At 49.3% G+C, this 21,653-nt stretch overlaps 1 protein-coding gene across 7 annotated transcripts in view; it reads left to right on the forward strand.

Moving 5' to 3' along the window:
* The window catches only part of Farp1 (FERM, ARH/RhoGEF and pleckstrin domain protein 1), a 251,806-nt gene that overhangs the window by 219,406 nt on the left and 10,747 nt on the right, over positions 1 to 21,653 (forward strand). For 5 of the 7 annotated variants that reach the window (XM_085828845.1, XM_021181763.3, XM_029468931.2 and 2 more), the window contains exons 14-19: positions 3,755 to 3,942; positions 4,889 to 4,978; positions 6,289 to 6,422; positions 16,331 to 16,412; positions 20,012 to 20,249; positions 21,067 to 21,197. In XM_085828845.1, coding sequence (XP_085684971.1) covers positions 3,755 to 3,942; positions 4,889 to 4,978; positions 6,289 to 6,422; positions 16,331 to 16,412; positions 20,012 to 20,249; positions 21,067 to 21,197 — 863 coding nt within the window. The remainder of the gene's footprint in view (positions 1 to 3,754; positions 3,943 to 4,888; positions 4,979 to 6,288; positions 6,423 to 16,330; positions 16,413 to 20,011; positions 20,250 to 21,066; positions 21,198 to 21,653) is intronic. The other 2 variants (XM_021181765.3, XM_021181766.3) reach the window with 1 other exon arrangement.

Genomic DNA, 21,653 nt, shown 5'->3' on the forward strand with positions numbered 1-21,653 from the left:
TTTTTTTTTTAAATTGTCAGGTTTTCTGCTTCTCTTTTTACAGGAAAAGAATCCACACAAATACCTATCAAGTTAAAAATTAGGCACTAATCAACTCCCTGACTACTTTACAAAACAGGACAGGTGCAGAAGCATGTGAAATGCCATTCTAATTACCTGAGAAATAGATTGGACTTTTCTCTCACTCGCTCTTCCCAGAACTGGGTGAGTCTGTTTACACGGCTTTGGCCTACGCTGAAGAAGCAGATCATTAGCAGGAAGCTTGTGCCAGTCCTCAGAGGGGATGAGAGGCAGGAAGCTGTGCCCGCTCCCCCTCAGGCCATTTTGTCTCCTCTGATGAAGAGCCTGTCCTGAGCCTCTGAGCTCAGCCTCCTATGAGCCAGGAGAGAATTATGAATGTATTCTAAATGAAAATGATAAAGCTGTAGAGGCAGGCTCTGGGATGGTGATAGATTGAAATCCATAAAAACAGCAGGGCCAATTTGAAGTCCCATAATTATTTGTGGAATGACAAAGTGTCCATTTAAGAAGATTTGAAAAGGCCTTTGCCAGAAGTGTGTGCCCTTAGAGCAGTGTTGGTGGGGGATTGCTGGCCCTCCGGGCTGGCGTAAATGCTGACCTCTTCATGCAGATTGGTGGGAGAGGAAGACATTGCCAAGGAGCTACTAACCTGAGTGCCTGAGAAAAAGCATGGCAACTTTTAGAAGTAGGGATTGGAAATCTCCAGAGGTTTAGTGAGCAGTTGATCTCTTCCCTAACACATTGGAATTCCTTCCCGCCTCTTGCCTTACTGCCCGGGTGCTTCCTCGGAGGGTCGTACAGAATTGTCTACCTGTAGCTCCCTCCCTCATGAAGAAATTTGCCTATTCTCACTTGCCATCAGGGAAGACAGGTTTAGAAAACAAAAGCCCACGCGTCAATCATTCCACAGCATAAGGGCAAAGGTGCCTGATGGGTTCTTCTCTGTTCCCATCACCTGGGGCTGTGCCTTCAAAACGATTGTCAGACTTAGTGAGCTTCAGTCCTGTGTAGTCGCACTAACTCTACATAACCTTGAACTCTGCTTGCTTTAGACACGCCCTTCACACTCACCAGTCTGGACACAGAGCTGCCAGATTCTACCTAACTGTTCTTGCCAGCATGTCTCATTGATTGCTGAGTGGGAAGCTGGGACATCTTGCTTTGGGTCTGCGTCACCCGTAAGGTTTCAAGTCCTCGGGACAGGGCCTTGTCTCCATAGGCCCAGCTTCAGAAACTTGGACGTCTCCTTCCTTAGCCTTGCTGACGGATTCTTAGATCAAAGTGTTGGTTGGTGTTTGTCCATGTCTTGGTCTGACAGTTTACACACCCAGCCCTCTTCCTTTCATGAACAGACCCAAGAACCTCTTCGGAAAAGGAAATTAACCACCCCAACTTGGTTCCCCACCCCCACCCCCTGTGAGGCAATCAGACATGGTCAGACCACATGTGCCAAACCCTGCGAGCAGACCTGAGCTGTCACCAGCCTCTTCTATCCCTTGGGCGACCAGGGCAGCCTTCTACCATCTCTCTGAGGTAGTCCAGTGAGAATTCTTCTAAACCTAACCAACTCTATTCTTTAAAAGGTTGTCAGGGCACCACCTCTTAAGACTCAGTCTATTGCTTATGCTTCCAGCCTGCCCGACGGGTCAGCTTACTGCAAGCCTTGCCAGGGTTGGAGGGCAGGGATGGGGCAGTTCAGCCAGAACCCTAGCTTTCACTTGTGGAGGGTGGTGTGTCTGTCTCTGAATGTGTGAACCCTACTCTCTCCTTCAGTGGCAGGCAGCTTGCTCTCTGTCGCTGGAAGCTGTTCACAGCCTGCTGGTAACCCAATCTCCTCGCAGCCTGCCCCACTTGAAGCTAGCTTTCTAACAACTTTTTATCCTTGGCTCCAACTCTCTCAGAGAGGTGAATGCTTTTTTTCTGTGCCACACCACCGCAGCCCCAAGGCCCAGCATGCTGTCACTTATAACCTGCCCACCCGATCTCGTGAGAGCTGACGGTAAGCCCCACATTTAGCTAGATGACTGGTGGGTAAACTCTGAAGCAACTCTCAACTCAACCACTCACGAATGCATGGAATGTTTTGATCTTGACACAAAACTGCCAGAATTTTCTCTTTTCTAACTTCTATTTGTAGTGGTAACATTTTTCTGTGATTTTTTTTTTAAAAGAGAATAGTGTAGTATCTTGAAACAATGCAATTCCAGTGTGTCACTATTTCTATTTAACAACTTTCATTCTTTTCCTAATCATTGTATCCAGTTGTGCACTAGTGTCAATAAAATTGACATTTGTGAAGCGATTTCTGGCCTTTTTCTCCGGGATTTATGGGATCTGGTGGTGTGTGGGGTGACGGGGCCTCTGTCTAACACCAGGGCTTCAATGAGGTTTATTACAACGTGAGAGGGTTTTGGTTTTTTTTAATGCAGCCTTCTTCTTCCGAGCCTCCCTCAGCCGCTCTGATCTTGTTTTCCAAGGATCCCTGGACTGATGAACTCCCCGTAGGCACAGCAGCTGCTTTCTGTTGTCTTCTGGGTGGCTCTTCACCGCTCTGCTGCTGACGCCACTCGCAGGGCATCCTGGGAGCAGGGGAGACTGGCGGGGATTCCCTCGTGGTTCTGGTTGGTACCTGCTGGGATCAGAGTTGTGGTCGCCCCGTACTTCCTTCAGTCTAGGCTGCTATATCTTGTATTTCCAAATGACATACAAACAACTGAAAAAAGGGAAAGATAGGGAAAGCCGTTCCACCTGTCTGCGGAGAGCCTTAACAACGTGCTGGGTAGCAAGGATCAGGACTGAACGTGGGGGCAGGCTCTGACGTCTATTCCTTATAATCGAAACAGTTCACCTCTGTTTGCATCAGAGTCATAAATATATTAGGTCTAAACACAACGTAGGAGTGTGTTTTGAAACACCTCTTGTAGACTCAGGGGGTTGAAGGACAGATACTTGCAAAATCACATCTTCAGAGAGCGCCCTGTATAACATCTGCGGCTGCCTGTGCTAGGTAACCTACGTTTTCCTGTTGTCGTGTGATGTGATATCCTTTCTAGAGGACTAACTCTCTACTTGTCACCCTGTCACCTTTGATTCACAAAGGGGAACGGTGATAATGGGATCTTCCAGCTTGCATTTTTAAATGACCACCATTGCCTGTAATGCTAGTGTTTCTGTCCCAAAGAGTAGCAGACATGGACTGACGTCATCAGGTACACCGAGCTTGCTTCTGTTCTGTAGAGTGGGGGATTAGCTGCTTGACCTCTGTTAGCTGCGACCCATTGTCACAGGTGTTGTAGTCTGTCCTCAGTCCGCCAGCCTCTTAGATGCCTACTAGCTTAGTTCTACCATCCCCCCCAATCCCACCCCCCTCTGTCTCACTGTGACGTAGATACCATGTCTTCCTGGAGCGGTTTTTAGAAGCAGAGGTGGTAGCTACCAGATGGAAACAGGATTGTGTAATGCTTTTAAGCTCCCTTAATTGTTATCTGTGCAGAGGTCTCTGTCTTATTTTTAATCACGTAACTGGGGCTGCATGGAGTGAGGCGGACTCTGACTGGGTGCCCTAACTCTTAAAGCGGCTGGTATGGAGGGCGGGGACCTTAGGAAACCAAAGTGTTGTTCACCAGCGGCAGCCTTGTTCTAAAGACTGACCAACGTAAAAGTTGGAAACAGCCCTCCAATTGCAGAAGAAATTACTTTGTTCTTTCTTTTAAAACTTCTCATCCCCAAACAGGCTCCCTGACTGGTAGCCCTCACCTTTCAGAGCTGTCCATCAACTCCCAGGGAGGAGCCGCCCCAGCCAACGTGACCCTGTCTCCCAACCTGAGTCCTGACAACAAGCAGGCCTCTCCCCTGATCAGCCCACTCCTGAACGACCAAGCGTGCCCAAGGACCGACGACGAAGAAGAGGGCCGGCGAAAGGTGCAGATCTGTGGGAAACAGGGAGTGTAGTGAAGTAGCCACACTGTAAGCCACGCCAGCCTGCGGATTGCCCAACAAAACCTTTCCTGTGGACTAACAATTCCCCATTCCTTGACAGCCAACCCAGACTGCTTGCTGGTTTTGTCTCTTTCTGACTGGCTTCATTCACATGGCGTCCCCTTCTCGGGGTTCATCCATGGGGTGGCTTGGGTCAGCATGTTTCTTTCCATGTGACTCTGTCCATTGTGTAGATCACTGCGGAGTGAATGCATCTGCCAGTGCACGCTTTATTCTCCTCATCTTCTGGTGTTCCGTGAACATGGATCCCAGACATTTACTGGGGTTCCCTTTAGAGCTTCTTCCTGTAAATACCGAGGTGGAAGTGGGAAGTTCTAGTGGAAAGTGGATGCATGCAATGGTTAGCATAAGGCTCTCCCTTTTATTTGCTGCTTAAGGGAAATACAAGACCCCAGTGGTGGCCTGCTTTGGGTTGCTACCATCAGCCAACACCCAGGCTCCAGGGAACTGAGACACACTGGTATCACCATCTCCTTTCGATCCAGCCACTGACACTGTAAATACCATTTCATAAGATCCCAAGAAGCCAACTCTGGCAGCCCCTGGTACCAGGTCTCAGGAGGCTGATCTTCTCCTTGTTTCCTGGAAGATTGTATAACTCTTCCTTAATTAAGTCCTCTAGCTGGCGGTAATTCTTACATATCAAAAGTCACTCTTTTAACAACTCCTCCTCCTAACACACACATGCACACACATGTGCCCATGCACACAGGCAGGAAACAAGCTTCTTAGGACTTGTGAGTAGCTAACAAAAGATCTTTCCTGTTAGGAACCTCATCAGGGAACCACTGTCTTGTGACCAGGGCATATCTCAGAGGCTACCACTCAAACATGATTGCTGTGTCTGCTTCTTTTGTGGATTTTGCAGAGATTCCCAACCGACAAGGCGTACTACATTGCTAAGGAAGTCTCCACCACAGAGCGCACGTACCTGAAGGACCTTGAGGTCATTGCTTCGGTGTGTATGGCTTTTCCTCCTGTGCAAAACCGTCTACGGTGTAGTTAACCTCATGTTCACCTGCTGCCTGGAGGCTGGGGCTGTGGAAATGTTAGGCTCTGTGACTTTAATTGTAAGGATTACCCATCCTGACCCTGGGTTAGGGCAGTCAACGTCAATGGTGTATTTATTTTGGGATGTTCTCCTCAAGAAATTACGACTGTGGTTTTTAAGTGCAAGGGAAAGATGTTCCTAAAGCAGAGAGAATGAAAATTAAAGTCTACCGTCCGTGGGCGCTGATCCAGAACATTCTGTGGTTTGCTCATCGTAAGATGTAACTGCTGTGTTTCCTTGAGGGGGACCTTGGGTTATCTCTATAGTAAGTTGTGCCATGGTGGAGAAAGTGCCACCGACTGCCTGTGACTGCTGTCACCAGGCCTGTCCAGTCTAAAAGCACAGTGGTGGTTGTGGGGGTGGTGTATGTGGGGGGGGGGTGTTACCAAGGGACTTTGACCCCACAATTTTAAGAAAGAACATAGCCAGTGAAGAGGGAGCCCTGCACTGTTGGAGCACAGCTCCCACCCACATCGGTAACAGCAGCTGCTGTGCCCTCTTCATGCCCAACGTTTTCATGAAGGGTAGAGAGGACAGCTGAAGGGATGGAGTGAAGGGCAGCCTACCATCCTGACCTCACTACTCCCCACTGAGATGGCCTGGATGAGGCCTGGGTTCAAGTGGTTCCTCGCTGAAGAGGTCGGCTTGGCTTGAATAAGCCATGGGGAACCATTTGAGGGAGCAACCATAGAGAGATGGGGACTTTTCCCCATGGAATGGGAAGGGAAGAGCAGGAAAGCCTGCCTCTGCCCTTGACAGCTCTGATATGCTCAGAAGCCCACGAGAAAGTGCATGGTCTCCTGCTGCCCTCGGTACATGTCCTTCTGCCTTGTCCCCGTCTATCCCCAGTGGTCTCAGGGCATAGCCACTTCTGCCTTGTCCCTGTCTATCCCCAGTGTCTCAGGGCACAGCCACCTCTGACTTGTCCCCATCTATCCCCAGTGTCTCAGGGCACAGCCACCTCTGCCTTGTCCCCGTCTATCCCCAGTGTCTCAGGGCACAGCCACCTCTGCCTTGTCCCCGTCTATCCCCAGTGTCTCAGGGCACAGCCACCTCTGCCTTGTCCCCGTCTATCCCCAGTGTCTCAGGGCACAGCCACCTCTGCCTTGTCCCCATCTATCCCCAGTGTCTCAGGGCACAGCCACCTCTGCCTTGTCCCCGTCTATCCCCAGTGTCTCAGGGCACAGCCACCTCTGACTTGTCCCTCTCTTCCCCAGTGGTTTCAGAGCACAGTCAGCAAAGAGGACTCCATGCCCGAAGCCTTGAGGAGTCTCATATTCCCGAATTTTGAACCTTTGCACAAGTTCCATACCAATTTTCTGAAAGAAATTGAGCAACGACTTGCCCTGTGGTGAGTACAGCCCAGTTTGACATTGGTGTTACAGTCCACACCCTTATGTCACCATCCCTGTCCAACTTCACATTGTCCCATACAACCAACAGAGATAAAAGTCTAAGGCAAGCCAACCTTAAAATATTTTCCACTGAACTACTATGTGTTTGGATCTTCCTTATCTTTTTGCCTTTGACTGGGGACTCTTCAAGATGCATTTTCATATGCTAATTACATGGTTATTTTTAAGTAAAGATACTTGCTCCTCAGGGACTGTGGGATGGTGAGTAGAGGGACAGGAAGTATTTGTGATGTAACATTTCACTGTCGCTTGCTTCACAGTTATTGTGAAGCCTCACATGCATTGTATGTCTCTGTGTGTGTATGTGTGTGTGTGTGTATATATATATATATATATATATGTGTGTGTGTGTGTATCACATGTTGTATATGTGTGTATGTGTATATATGACACATCAAATGCTGCATTTAATAGGTTTTAAAGAATACTTTGAAAATACAGTCTATGCAACACATATGCACTCAGTTTTACGTTATCATAAGGATATAAATATGTTTTATTACAGTCTATGTACCGGTGTCTGTGGATAAACATGCTACCTTGTAATTGTGATTGAGAGATAACTCTGTGGAGTGATCTCTCCTTTCACCTTTGCGTGGCTTCTGAGATCAAACTCAGGTCACTAGACTTGTGTGAAAAGCGCCTTTCCCCATCTTGACAGCCCAGGATATAATTTTTTTAATATTTGTTTTCTGTGTGTGTGTGTGCCCTCGCGTGTGTGCTCAGGCACATGCTTACAGGAGTGTATGTGTGTGTACAGGTGTGCTCACCTGTCAGCAAATGGAGGCCAGAAGACAGCGGAGGGTCTCTTGGAGCTGGGAGTTTGAGGCATGTAAGAACCAACCTGATATTACCTCGGTGCTGGGATCTGAGCTCCAGTCACTGTGGCTGTCCAGCAAGTGCTCTTAACTGCTGACCCACCTCTACAGCCCCATAAGGGTATATTTTAATATCACAAAATGGCATGAGCGAAGACATCCAACGCAGAACTAAAACATAAGTGTGATCTAAATAACCATCTGTTGAAGAGTGGGTGAAACAATACTTAAGTAAATACCCCCCAAAAAATCCACTAAATACCAAATAAAACCCTAAGATGGGAATGAAGGTGACAGTATTTTAAAAAAAAAAAAACTGGAAAAATTTTGTTTACTGTAGAATGAAAAATCTGATGTAACTTTACCTAAAATAGAAGCTTTTATAGAAAAAAAAATTTGTGGGCCTTTTTAAGGCCCTTGGACACATTGGGGGGCTGATTGTCTACCACATACACATTTGAAAGTGCAGCAAAAAAAAAGATAACAAAGGCTTGCTCCTGTGCTCCTGCAGCAGCAGATCTGTGCTGTGCCCTCCTTGCTTTCTGACTGGAAGTGGTGGGGAGGGAGGGGGACATTCAGTGCCAGTGGGGTCCTGATGGAGCCCAACGCTGAGGCTGCTATCTCTGGCCATTCCGACTAAGGCCTTCGAGTATCACTGTAATATAAAAACAGAGCCCCACGCCTGATTCGGAAGACCGCTGTGCAGAGCTGGCATGAACACTCCAATCCCTAAGTGCATTAGCGTATATAATGGCCTTCCCTTGTGGGGAGGGATTGGCTGGCTTTACTAACAGACCCCAGCCTTGCTGAGGATGGGGATATGGGGGGTGGGGGGGGGCAGCCTCTTCAGCAGGAGCCAAGCTTAAGGAAAAGGCTTCAAGAGGGAGCTATGCATTCTTCAGTGTCACTACCTACGGAGGCAGGAGGATTGCAATGAGGTCGTATGCCATTCAAAATTAAATGACTGGAAAAAATAAAGGGACCTCGGCCTCGAACACATGGCAGGCTTTTCTGGTACCTGTAGGCTAGTCCTCTGAGACTGGTGAGCTGCTTGTTGTCTTCTTTGTACCAGAGGACAGAGTTGAGCCAATGATTTTCCAATAAAGCCCAGCAGAGCAGCTCATAGTGGGGCGTGCTGCAACTCTAAGTGGCTCCAGCAGAGGGTGCCTGTCCATTCTAGAAAGTAGTTAGTTATCCGTGGTGCAAACTCCATCCCTGGCTGTACTTGAAAGCCATGGAGGGATTTGAAAAATGCAGATGGCTAGGCTCCTGTCAGCCCTGTTTAGTTTGGACTTTGGGGTTGGGACCTTGAAAGTTTTATTTTTCCGGTACTTCTCGGGGTAACTGCTTCTGGGGAACAGCTGGCACCTCTGCCCAGTAAATGGTAAATAGTAAACATAGGATTCTTTGGTTTGCACTTCACAGAGTGAATTGAATTGCACTTCTTTATTCTGTGTGCAAGCACGATGAGTTCCATGCATGAAGGGCATGGACTGTGGTTCTGTTTGCTAAAGGACTGATCCCCCAAAGTAACTCTTAGAGAGGATCTGTGAAGCTTCAGGAGGAGCGGGCCCCGAGGGAGACTATGGGACGGGGCCTGTCCTCTCAGATTCCTGGCTCGAAGTGTGAGTCCTTGTTAAAACAGGCAATCGCACCATTATCACCTGCCTTCCTACCCAACACGCAACACCATGGCCATGGGGCTGCTTGAACCAGGAAGGCTTTGAGCTCTGTAAACCTTCTTCTCTTTAGGGGTAGCTCGTCCCTGGTATTCTGTGATAGGATCAAGCTGACTGATGTAATTAGTGACTCTGTGGCTTGGGCTTTGCTCACAGAAGGCAGGAGGCCAAGGGTATCCAAGGAGGGTTCAGTGTCCCAGAGAGGCACAGAACCCTGCTTCTAGCCTGGCGTTGGAGGACATATGGGACAGTAATGCCTACATAAAGCAGGCAGCCATGGCCTGATTACAGTCAATGAGAAGAATGGGCCACCGCTGAGTTTATTAGGAAGGGAGTTTGCACAATTATAGACAGACAAATAGACAGAGAGAAAGCTTAGGTAAAGGTTTATGTTTCTAGGTATTGCCACATAGGAAACAAACGAAAGAAGTAAAGGAAGGAGGATGCCTGGGAAACACAGGTTAATTAACTCATGTCAATTAAGGTAGTTAAGAAACGAAGTGACTGTTGTAGAACCCTTTGCTAGCACACACAGATGAAGCCCTGGATCACAGCAGAATCTGAGGTAGACCTCCAGCTGCCCGTGGCTGAGCGGTACTTTGCTCACCTGTAAACTGTGCGTCAGAAGGTACCCCTCACAGGGCTGTTTCATACCTGTAAAGATCGAGTGTTGGCATCCGGCTCCACATCTGTGCCCCACCCAGAAAGGAGGAAAGCTGATAGGCTTGGGATTTTGATTTGATTTTGTGTATATTGTGACAGGTAGGTATGTGCAGGTCAGAGGATAACTTTGGGGGTTGGTTCTTGCCGTCTTGCTGCAGTGGGGTCTCTTGTCTCTGTTGTGTTACACATGCCAGGCTCTGGCCCACACGCTTCTGGGTGATTCTGTTGCCTGCGCCTCCTATCTTGCCACAGGCATGCTGGGATGGGCAGATGTAAGCAGCCACTTCCGGCTAAAAAGAAAAAAACCCACAAAAACAAAAAACCATGGACCCTGGGAATTAAACTTCAGGCTTGGCAGCCACTGACTTCCCACTGAGCCATCTCCTGGTCCAACCTAAGTAAGCTTTCTAAAAAGCTAACTGAATTTGAAACACTCTTAGATTTGCTGACTTGATAGATTTCCTGTGCGGGCCTCGCTCCCTCCCCTGTAGTTGAGCATGCTCTGTGTCCCGTGAAAACAAACCAGCAGTGTCCTGTTCTGGTGTCAAACTGTAGATTTTATTCCTTGCTATTTTCTGGCTTTGGCGGTTTTCTTCTGTTTTGATTTGGTTTGGTTTTGGTTTTGTCTTTTCCTGGAACTTGCTCTGTAGATCAGGCTGGCCTGGCCTGAAACTCACAGGGATCCCCCTGCCTCTGCCTTCAGAGTGCTGGGATTAAATCAGGTGCCACCATGCCCAGTCCATTGCTGTTTACAATTATTATTGTTAAAAGAAAGAAATAGAAAGTTTTGCTGCATGAGAAGTTCCTCAGATTTGATGCAGGTGTGGTTTTCCCCTTGGCAGGCCCACAGGGGACTGTAGACCTGTCAACGGTGGGGAAACCCAGGGCAGAACTCATATCAGGAGGTTTGCTGGAATGCTTCAGCCACCCCAAGTCTGTTAACACCCTTGTCCCTCTGCGCCATGCAAACATACCCAAGCAGAGGATGGAGGCCCAAGGCTGCACAGAGCTGGCCAAAGCCTTCCTCAGAACAGACCAGTAACTGGTTTGATGAGTTCTGCGATGGAGCTGGAGCGCTCTTTTTCCTTTTGAAAGCAAAGTCCTGCTTACTCACCTGTTCAAACACACTCAGAGAAAGCCACCCGGATCCCACCTTGGGATGGGCGGACGCTCCATCCAACACACAGCTACCCCACCTCCAAGGTAGACGGAGAACCTGTCCAGAGACAGATTCTCCAAGTTTGAAAATCGCAGGGACCTGCAGGGCCAGCGGAAGAAAGAACAGCACTTGCTCATGGTACTGCCCCTGCCTGCGCGCTGGCTCCCCTTGCCCTCTCTGAGCTGTCTGCATGCTGTCTCAAATTACTTTCCCTCACCATCACAAAGCCTCAAAAAGCAAGCAGAATTGTCCTGTGTATCCAGTCAGCGTTTGCACCAGGCCTGCCCTAGTTTAAAGATAAATTCCTACTTAGGCCCAGGGGAGACCTCAGCTCTTTGAGTCCAGTCAGATGGGTTGGGTGGCCCAACACTGGGTTTTGATCTGAATTCCGAACACCCTGTTCCTCATTATCGAGGGCCTTTCTTGCCTGTGTCTGTCTCCCCTGATCAGCAAGGGGGGGGAAGGGGGTAGGGGGGAGAGGGTTAGTTCTCAGTAGCTCAGAGGAGCAAGCAGACTTGTCTGCACCTCCCTCTGGTGTCCTAGCCATCATCGCAGATGCTGCACTTCCTGTGGTGACAGCTTTGAGGCTAACTTTAATCTCTTCCTGTGGCCTGAGACTGACTATGAAGCCTGCACGGGACAGCTCTAGAAAGGAACCCCTTCCCAAAGCTGCAGGTCTTTGGATGTACCCCACACAGCTAGTCAGCAGAGAGGCTCTCAGCTCCAAAGTGGCCACTTTCACTCCCCACCCTCTCTCAAAAGAAGCAGCCAACCCCTGTGGTCCATGTTGAGTGATCCTGTCCACACTTGCACATGTGTGCACACACGTACACCCTGCCCCCCTCTCCCTGACCTTCACAGCACTCTACTTTTGAAAAGCACATAAGCCCCCACTCCCCCGACAGGGGTGACTCATGCCTAAAGAGTCTGATGTCTCTGTTAATTTGTCAGTACCCAAGATGACTGTGGGAGTGAAAAGACAACTGGGTAAGACACACACGTGCTGGTGTGTCCTCTCGGCCCCCCTGGCCATGCTGAGCCACGTAAATACCGAGTTAAACTTGGTGTCTCAGTATCTCTAACCACAGGTATTGTGGAAATGACTGCTATGGTGGGTACCAGATTTAAAAGCACTTTTTCATCATTGCAGAACGCTCCTTTGAATACCACGAGTTCAGTTAACTTTTTTAAAAATTACTTTAAAAAAATTCTCTGTGTGTACAAATGAACATAACACAGTCCATGGATGGAGGTCAGAGGTCAGCTTTCAGGAGTCGGTCATGCTCCTCCACGTGTGGGTCCTAGCAGCTTGTCAGTCATGCCTTCACCCTCTCCCCTGTGCCAGCCTAGGCACCATCAGTCCAAAGGATGAGGCAGGAAATGTGCTCCTTGTGGTTGACCTCTTGTTACGAGGAAAGGGAAGGCTGGGGTTATGAACATGCTTAGGTCTGCACACTCACACAGAGTGAGTCTCCAAGGTGGTCCTCGGAGCTCGTCCTTGTGTACCCTCGCTGGAGAACTGGGAGGTGTGCAGAGAAGCCATTGGCATGCTATGAGACGCCTCATTCCGGGTTCTGAGTGGATCTTGTAGTTCAATACAAGGGGTTGGGATTTGAGCAGGAGAGGTAAGGACTACTTCCTCTGACAGGCTTTGCCCACCTGCTTCTGCAGCATCTGTCTGTCTGTCTCCTGAGAGCGCTGCTGGGGTAGAAGCTGGCATAGACGCTTCCGGCCCAGGGAGCCCTACTGTGGGTTGGGCCCGCCCGCTGGCTGGAGATTGGCTGCTTTCATGTCCTTTGCTGTCTCCTTCCTTCCTGGTCAGTCTGCTGCCAAGTGACTGACCAGCTCACACTGGTCCAAGTGTTCCTTCAGGACCAAAAAGCCCAAAAAATGCATGGTATCTGTCTTGATGTGTACACATTGTATACATTGCACGTGAGGTCACATGTAGATGTTCCTGGAAGTTATTCACGTTGCGTGGATCATGGTTTCCTGAGTGAAACTGTCAAAAGAATTTTCGGCTGTCACAGTGCAGTAATTATCCAGAAAACAAATAAGTGGCCCTGCCTTCCAAACAAGGACCCTTTTCTTGTGGGCTTAACATCTGGAGGATGTTCTGGACAAGTTTTTTCTATGTTCTTGATAATAAAATGACCTTTGAGCTGTTCTTAGTAAGATGAAATGCCTTAGATGAGTCGACTCGGAGAATCCCGCATGAAGCAGCAAGCCTTCAAGGCCTGTCCCCAGGCCCATGGGCTTGTCCTGTGTTTGGACCCTCTCCCTTGGGGCTCTGTCTGATCTGGGAGGGCAGGGCAGACAGATGTTCCATGCTGTGCACAGCTCTAGATGGCTGTAGCCTGTTCCTATGACATCACCCAGAGCTAATGCCCCAGAAATGTGGCTTCTCGCTGCAATGTGGACTGACTAGTACTTCTCACCCAGTGTTCTCTCTGGAATAAGAATCCAGGGGTGTGTGTGTGTGTGTGTGTGTGTGTGTGTGAGAGAGAGAGAGAGAGAGAGAGAGAGAGAGAGAGAGAGAGAGAGAGGAAGAAGAAGGAGGAGGAGGAGGAGGAGAGAGCGCTCTGACAGCAAGCAGACACAAGAAGGAAGTCCCCTGTTGAAGGTTTTAATACCAGTAGATATTTTAAGCAAATAGTTGGGCAGGCATGTGCTGACACATAGGCTTGTGTGCGTATAGTCCTACTACCTGGTATGCTGAGGCAGGAGGATCACCACACGTTTGAGATCACACCTCAGGGTAGAGGGAGTGAAGTAACTGAGTTTGCCTCGCACTCTTGCCCCTCCCCCTGCTCATGTTTAGTTTTTCTTGGGCTATTATTTAGCCATGCGTGAGGAAGTATTTCCTTTAATAGAAGCCAGAATCCTCCTCCCTGCCCGTTCCACCCAAGACACTGTCATGGAAATAGCTAACCTAACATTCTGAGCTAAGTAGACCTTTCACACCTGGGCCATTCCATGTATCTGTAAATTCTGGGCCATCCATGTAGATTCCAGGAAATCTCCAGGGTGAGCTGTGCCTTCCCTCTGTTTGGGTGAGCATCTGCCATTCTGTGAGGAACCTGATCTTCTGGCTTAGCATAAGGGTCTTCCTTTGTTGGAGCATTTTCCTCGTTCTTGTACGAAGGGGGGGCGGTGGGGAGGGGGGAGAATCTTGTAGCTCTAATGCGGCACCTTGGTGAAGGTACAGAAGGAACACCTCCGACCCTCAGACAGCATCCTTCAGGCAGGAACTTCCTGTGAATTCAGTTGCCTCCTTTTGTCAAGTGTTTAGGTGGAGCAGCCATCATTAAATTATCAAGCAGAGCAGGATCAGCAGAGTGGCCGGATGCTATACTCACTAGACATTTAATAACCCAGAATGCCAGAGACAGCATAAACTCACAGTGAGGGAGGGGATAATGAGCAGGACTTACAGGACTTAGCACTAGGCCAAGGATTGCCAGGGGCACCGGCATCATCCTGGTGACCCTGGCAGGTCATCTGAAGGTCTGAGAAACGCAGACCCCGAGTAAGTAGGCTTGAAGAACAGTAACGTAAAGAGTTGGTATCGTGGATTGAAGCCGTGGAGAGTAGGGGTGGAGGACCTAGATGAAGGAGGAGAGAGCAGAAAGGGAGGGTGGCTCCTCGTGGACTGGAGGAGAGAGGCAGCAAAGGGGGTTACAGGAACTGTTCCAGAATCTTGTAAGCAGGGGACAGGTACAGAGGGACAGAATCGCTGTTTAGTTAGAGAGGAGAGGAAGAAAGATAGTTATGGCAGCCAGGAGGAAGGATGGGGCGGGAAGGCTTGAAAGGCTGAGGAGCACAGCAGGTACATCGTGGCGCTGCCTCAGTGGTCTCCATGCTCCTGGTCCTTGAGCACTGTCATGTGCGCTCTATGCCACATCTGAACAGGTAGTTCAAGGAGAGCCCCTGAGTGCCTGCTGCAGAGACCTGGGGCAGAGGATGAGGGTGGCCCTGTGTCTAGTCTGCAGATGTGACTGCTCCTGAACCTGTGCACACATTCATGAGGCCTGTGCACACATCCTGCCTACCCCCACCCTGGTTCCCTGAAGATCCCTGGAGAGCCACAGATAGAGGCAGCCATTGGAGAAGGCTTCTCGCGCCCCCACAGAAGTCTCTTCTCCCTGCTGGAGGATCGGGAGCTCCCAGATCTCTGTAAACCTTGCACCCCCCCCCCCACGCCTCATCTGTGGGCTGGGGTTTTGTTTGTGTTTTTGTTTTTTTCCTCTCTCTCTGGGCAGCACTTATATTCAACCTGACATCCCGTGCCTGGTTCTTACCATTCCTCTTGTTTAGCTTGTCTCTTGCCTGTATGTTGCCTGTGGCTAGCCTTAGCGATGGATGTCAAGGTACGCCTCGTTTATTATCCATTCCTACCGCTGAATTCGGAGATGAACGTGCATGTTGTACAAGTGTAGCCCTGGAGATTAAACCACCATGGCCATGTGCAAGCTCATGGTCTCATGACAAGCAGGTTTCTGTGTACCTCAGCTTCCCAAGAGAGAAAATGAGAAAGATACAGCTTGCCTCTCATTTGTTTTGAGGGTTAAACTGAGTCGGTGCCTGTATTGTGCTCACAATACCAGGGAATGGTCAGCAAGTACTACTACTGCTTTCTTGTTGCTAGTTGAGCTCTGAGTTAGGAGTGCCTGCTGAGGCCTGTATGTGAAGGAGGGCCCCACGCCGCCTTACCCCCACTCCAGTTGCCCACCCATCCTGCCTCTCTCTGTGTCATCTGCCCCTCCCCTTCCAAGAATGGCTCTCCTGACAGTCCTCAGTCACAGTGTTCCTTTCTCAAGGCTTTACAGGAGGTTCATTGCTTCTAATTAAGGTCTCTCAGGAACAGAGCCCCTGATTTGGGGTTGGTGTCTTGCTCCCTACGAATGTCTCTTAGTCCCCAGGACGGAATCAGTGCATAGCCAACTGGTGCAAGTGCTGTTTATGCTGACTGATCTCGTGACACGAGTGTAGAAGGGGGAAAAAATCCATCAGACGCAACCACGGTTCTCTTTAAAAAAACAAATGGAGATCTTTTGCTGGTTTGGTTTTTGGTGTGTGTTTGTTTTTTGTTTTGTTTTGCTTTTTCCAGACAGGGTTTCTCTGTATAGTCCTGGCTGTCTTGGAACTCACTCTGTAGACCAGGCTGGCCTCGAACTCAGAAATCCGCCTGCCTCTGCCTCCTGAGTGCTGGGATTAAAGGCGTGGCCACCACGCCCGGCTGCTGGTTTGGTTTTTGAGACAGGGTCTTACTATATATATAGCTCAGGCTGGCCTTCCGTTCACAATCCTCCTACCAAGGCCTCCCAAGTATTGGAATCACGCCTGGATAGAAGAGGAATTCTCTACTGAACCAGGGGCTAATTTAGGTGTCTTCCAGCATTTAATGTATATGCTCCCGAGAAAACTACATAGGAACCACTGGAGAGGAATCCAGCTGGAAGAAGTATGTCCAAGTGGGTGTTCCATTGCTAACATCTTCTATGTGTCTACCTCTCGAATCACAGGGAAGGCCGCTCAAATGCCCACATCAGAGGAGATTACCAAAGAATCGGGGACGTCATGCTGAAAAACATTCAGGGCATGAAGGTGAGCTGCTTGGGACTGGTTGGGACTGGTTGGGGGTTGAGACAACGTTTCTGCTGAATGTTTCCTCAGTCAGTTGTTTTGAAGTCCTTTGTGCATGACAAAGTCCTAGATGCCAGAGTATCTAGGCCTTCCAGTGAATTCCAAGTCTTTAAGCCCATCAAAGGCAAACATGTTTTTGAACAGAAGCATCTACAATGAGAGCATACCCAAGAGGGCTAAGGAGAATTAACCCACAATCCCCTCCTACCGTTGCTTAAGATTAGTGCTTGCTCAGTTGGACAGTTAGTGATGCCTGTAATACAGAAGGTTTTGCTCTGATTCACACAGCTGGTCTGATGAACACATCTGTGTTTGCATTTTTAAGGAGTGTTAAATCTCAGCAGCTGGGGCAGTAACCTCAGTCCCTGATAACTGTCCTAAGAAAGGAATGATCCCTAAGAGGGCAACTGCTCACTCATGCTGCTGACATGTGTAGTACAGCCAGCCGGCCAGTAGTGCTACCTGCTTGCTGTTCATGGTAAAGAGAGCTATGTGTAGGAGATCATCCACAGGATTGAGGATGCTGTGAGGCTTGATTTATTCCCATTGTCCATTTGCCTAGGTCACTGTCTTAGGATGAAGAGATGCTCAAGACATTTCTTGTCAACTTCCTGCTCTGTGTGGGGTGTGATTGTGTGTGGAGGGGGTATCTGTGTGGGGGTGGTGTGTTGTTATGGGGTGTAGAGGGTATGTATGGTGTGTATGTGTTCATGGAGGGTTGTTATGGGGTGTTTATGGGTTGTGTGCATATATGGGGTGTGTGGGGGTATATAGGGTATATGTGTGTATGGGGTGTGTGTATATGGGGGGTATATATATGGGGATGTGTATGGGTGTGTGTGGGGGTGTGTGTGTATGTATAGGGTATGTGTGTACGTGAGATATATTGTGTATGGGGTATGTGTGTATGGGGTATGTGTATATGATGTGTGTATATATGGTGTGGGGGGTGGTATGGGTGTATAGGGTGTATGTGTATATGGGGTGTGTGTATATGGGGTATGTATATGGGGTGTGTATATGGGGTATGTATATGGGGGCATATATATGGGGGTGTATATAGGTGTGTGGGGGTGTGTGTGTATGAGGTGTATTGTGTATGGGGTGTGTGTGGTATGTGTGGTGTATGTATATGGAGTGTGTATATGGGAAAAATATATGGTGTGTGTATGTATGGAGCTTGTGTGTGTATGGGGGGTGTATATGGTGTGTGTGTATATGTGCATGGTGCTGGAAGGTTGAACTGAGGGCCTCACACACATCATGTATCACTCTCCTTCTCTACCACGTCCTCAGCCCTCCCCACTTTTTAATAAAGATTAGCATGTAACTCAGTAGACCCTGAAGCATCAGTGTCTTTAAATTTAGTGCATTTAAAGCATACTGTACTGCAGTGTGGGGCAGCATCAGAGAGAAGCTGTGTTAGATTGTGAAGTGTCGGGTATCAATCAAGGAAAGCATGCATAGCCTGACAAGTCCCACAGCTGAGTCTTAGCACCGGGAGGTGGGTGCACAGACTCAGTGTCAGAGTAATCTCTAGGAGCCTTTTAAAAATAGATTCTGGCTTTTCAGTGCGATCTTCAGTTTTATCCAGAGTGCATAGGGTTCCCACACACACACTCAACACTCGTGGTTTTCACTATTTGTAACATTTTTCATTGATGTAATTATAATTAATACAGCTAAGATTGATGAAACGGTATTGCGGTATTGTCGCTGCCTAAGCCTCTAGTCCACTTGGGGGGCTCACTCTTGGTACCAGACAATCTGAGTGTGAAGAAAAGCCCCACTGTGACAGCATCATATAGAATCATTTTTTCAAAGATTTATTTTATGTATATGAGTACACAGTCACTGTCTTCAGCCACACCAGAAGAGGACATTAGATCCCATTACAGATGGTTGTGAGCCACCATGTGGTTGCTGGGAATTGAACTCAGGACCTCTGGAAGAGCAGTCAATGCTCTTAACCACTGAGCCATCTCTCTACCCCATACAGAATCATTTTAATTGATACCTTTAAAAACGCACTGTGGAGCTGGACCTGGTGGTTCCGTCCTGTGAGCCCACGTGCTCAGGGGTTGAGGTAGGAAGACCAGGTTCGAGACCAGCCTGGGCTGTGATCATAGGACCTTGTCTAAGCTAAGCTCACTGCGCCTCCTCTCGTCACCTCTTTGTCCTCACACTGGGTCTTTACAGGTTCACAGTTATAGTGTCCTGTGGCTGACTGGCACAGATGCAGCCTGACCCAGCTAGCTTCCTTCTTCCCTGATGTGACTTGATAGCTGTACCTCAGTCGCCGGCCATCCCTAAGATGGCTGTCCTCTTGCTGCATGTTTTTCTCAGCTCATTCTAGCTCTCACTTATCTGAAATGAAAAACCAACCCCTGCCTTATTTGGGAGCATAGCTGCAGGACTCAGGAGTGGTGGGGAAGACTCGCCAGGCCCTTCCCCCACTCCTAGGAACATTTCCTCCATGCCAATCACCAGCCACTGTGTGGCCTTCTCGGGCCTGATTGCCAAGAACCCCCACCGCCCTTCCACCAAAAGCTGGTAATGCTTCCATCTCCATCAACCAGCATAGAAGACTAAAAATATACCTTCCATGCCAGGCACTGCATTCCTCAGTCCACGGGCCGACATTTTGTGCTCGGCCAGCCTCCTCAGCCTCTAAGGCATTTCAGTGCCATGCCAACCACAAGGGTTTGCAACATGGGGCTCTGTGCAAGCCAAACAAAAATAGACTGGGGTGGGAGGTGGGGGATACTAGCAGCCGTTGTGAGGAATGAGTTGAGTCGCATGATTTTTGTTTGTCTTGTTTTATTTTGGTTTTTATTGTTGGTTATTAAAAGATTCTTATAAATCATGGAGGGAACCAGCAGACGATTCTAGAAATGTAGCATGCTGGGTTAGCAGCAGCGATGCCTACTCGCTGTGGCTCTGCTGCCCCACCTCCAGCCCAGGCACCAAGCTGCATTTGTTCATGGTAAGCAGAGCCAGCCTGCTCCTTGGTCATCGCACAGGAAGAGCACGACGTGCCCTGTGGCCATCTTTCCTGTGTGCCCACACTGTGTGGGTTGAGTTCAGCTGAGCTCTGCACAATGCTGTTGTGTCATGTGTCAGATCAAGTCACTGGTTATAACATGACCAGGAGAGCCTCACCCATGGTTTTATCCCCAGCCAGGTCTTTCTGCAGCATGTGGTCCCCAGCCCACACCATGAACTACCCACCTGCCAGCATCAGCCCACATCAGCCCCAAGGCACACAAAGAAAGTGGAGCCTGGCCTTGCATGCCTACCATGCACTGCCACTAATTTTTCCAAGGGGCATTTAGGCCTCTGATATTCCTCCCATCGCTCATCTACTTCCTAATGCAGGTGTGACTTAAACCAGTCACTGCCTTCCCGGAGTTTTCCATGTCATGTTTAGCAGCTCATTGAAATAATAAAGTAGTGACATACAAAAAATAGAATGTGTAAAATCCCGCGCACAGAGGTTCCCCCGGTTTTCACACATCACGCCGTTGCGTGCTAACGTGACCATCTGCTTCCTCCCTAAGCACTTGGCGGCCCACCTGTGGAAGCACAGTGAGGCCCTGGAGGCCCTGGAGACCTCCATCAAGGGCTCACGGCGGCTGGAACATTTCTGCCGAGACTTCGAGCTTCAGAAGGTGTGTTACCTGCCGCTCAACACCTTCCTCCTGCGCCCGCTGCACCGGCTCATGCACTATAAGCATGTCCTGGAGAGGCTGTGCAAGCACCACCCACCAAACCATGCCGACTTCAGGGACTGCAGAGGTAGGGATGCGGGTGCACGCTCCTGCAGCAGGATGCTGGGCCCACTGGGGGTCTCTGGGGACCATCTGATGTAGTATCCTAGGGTTCCATCATTGATGGTTACATCCCGATCTTCCTATGGGAAGGTGATGCTGATAGAGAGAACACTTTTTTCCTTCCCTGTTAGCACAAACCCTCTCCTTTGCACCCAGGGGGTCAGGGACTAAAATCCCAGAGAAAGTTCATTTTTGCTGGCCTGCTCCCAGAGGTCTGCCTCCACCTGCCTGCTTAAGACTCAATACTCCCACCTCAGGCCTACTGCAGGGGGATGCTCTCTCAGCCATCTAGTCTCACACCACTGGCATTACCAGTCAGCTATGCCTGGATTAGATGGCTAAAGGCCCTTCCCATCTTTGAGCAAGTCACCCACAAGGGCAGGGTTCGTGACCCCCCATCCTCAGCAAACCTGATCAATTTGCATTCTGTCTCTCTAGTCACTAGTGGGGCTCATTTGTCCTTAAAAGTGAAATGGGCATGAATGTTACCTGTTAAGTCACTGATCAGGGACTAGGATACAGAGACCAAGAGACCACCCCTGGGTCCCTCTGTGCATCAGCACTGTGGGGCTAAGTCACCCATTGTCCCCTCTGAGCCTCCTCCCATCCTGCTGACCAATGAATGCCCAGTAAATGTCTGTTGGGTCTGAGGATGGGGCGGGCCTGGAGTGCTTCCGCACTGGCGGAGACAGAGCATCCTGGGGTAAGCTCATCCTGAGCTCTGTGCTGACACTCTGGTCAGGTCCCGTCTGTGCTAAGCCGCAGCCTGTTCCCCTCCTCAGCTGCGCTGGCGGAGATCACAGAGATGGTGGCCCAGCTGCACGGTACCATGATCAAGATGGAGAACTTCCAGAAGCTGCATGAGCTCAAGAAAGATCTGATCGGCATTGACAATCTTGTGATCCCAGGAAGGGTAGGCACAAAGGCGGCGGGTAATGTCAGAGGGGCTGTCGGGGCTGGAAGGAGGAGCTGGCTCTATGGTCTCCTAGCACCACCTGGGAGAGCAGGGGAATGCCTAGTGTTTGCCAGCATAGTCCTTAGCTCTGGCCTCCTGATTGGTTAATGTACTTATTTACGTCCCGCCCTCCCAGGCCCCCTCCTTCGACACACACGACACACACATTGCAAAGACAGTTTAAGAAAGCTTTTGTGCTTTCTAAACTTATGTGAGTGAAAACAGAAAATATGGTAGAAAAATGCCAGCGATGGTCAGGGTCAGGGTCCGATACTATCACACACACACACATGCACACACACACACACTTGTGGTTCAAGACTGGGACACACACACAACATATACACACACACTTGTGGTCCAAGACTGGGACACAGACACACACACACACACACACACACACAATTTGTGGTC

Source organism: Mus caroli, unplaced genomic scaffold (assembly GCF_978045245.1).
Source record: "Mus caroli unplaced genomic scaffold, Mus_caroli_1 scaffold_12, whole genome shotgun sequence".
In the NCBI taxonomy this organism is placed as follows: Eukaryota; Metazoa; Chordata; class Mammalia; order Rodentia; family Muridae; genus Mus; species Mus caroli.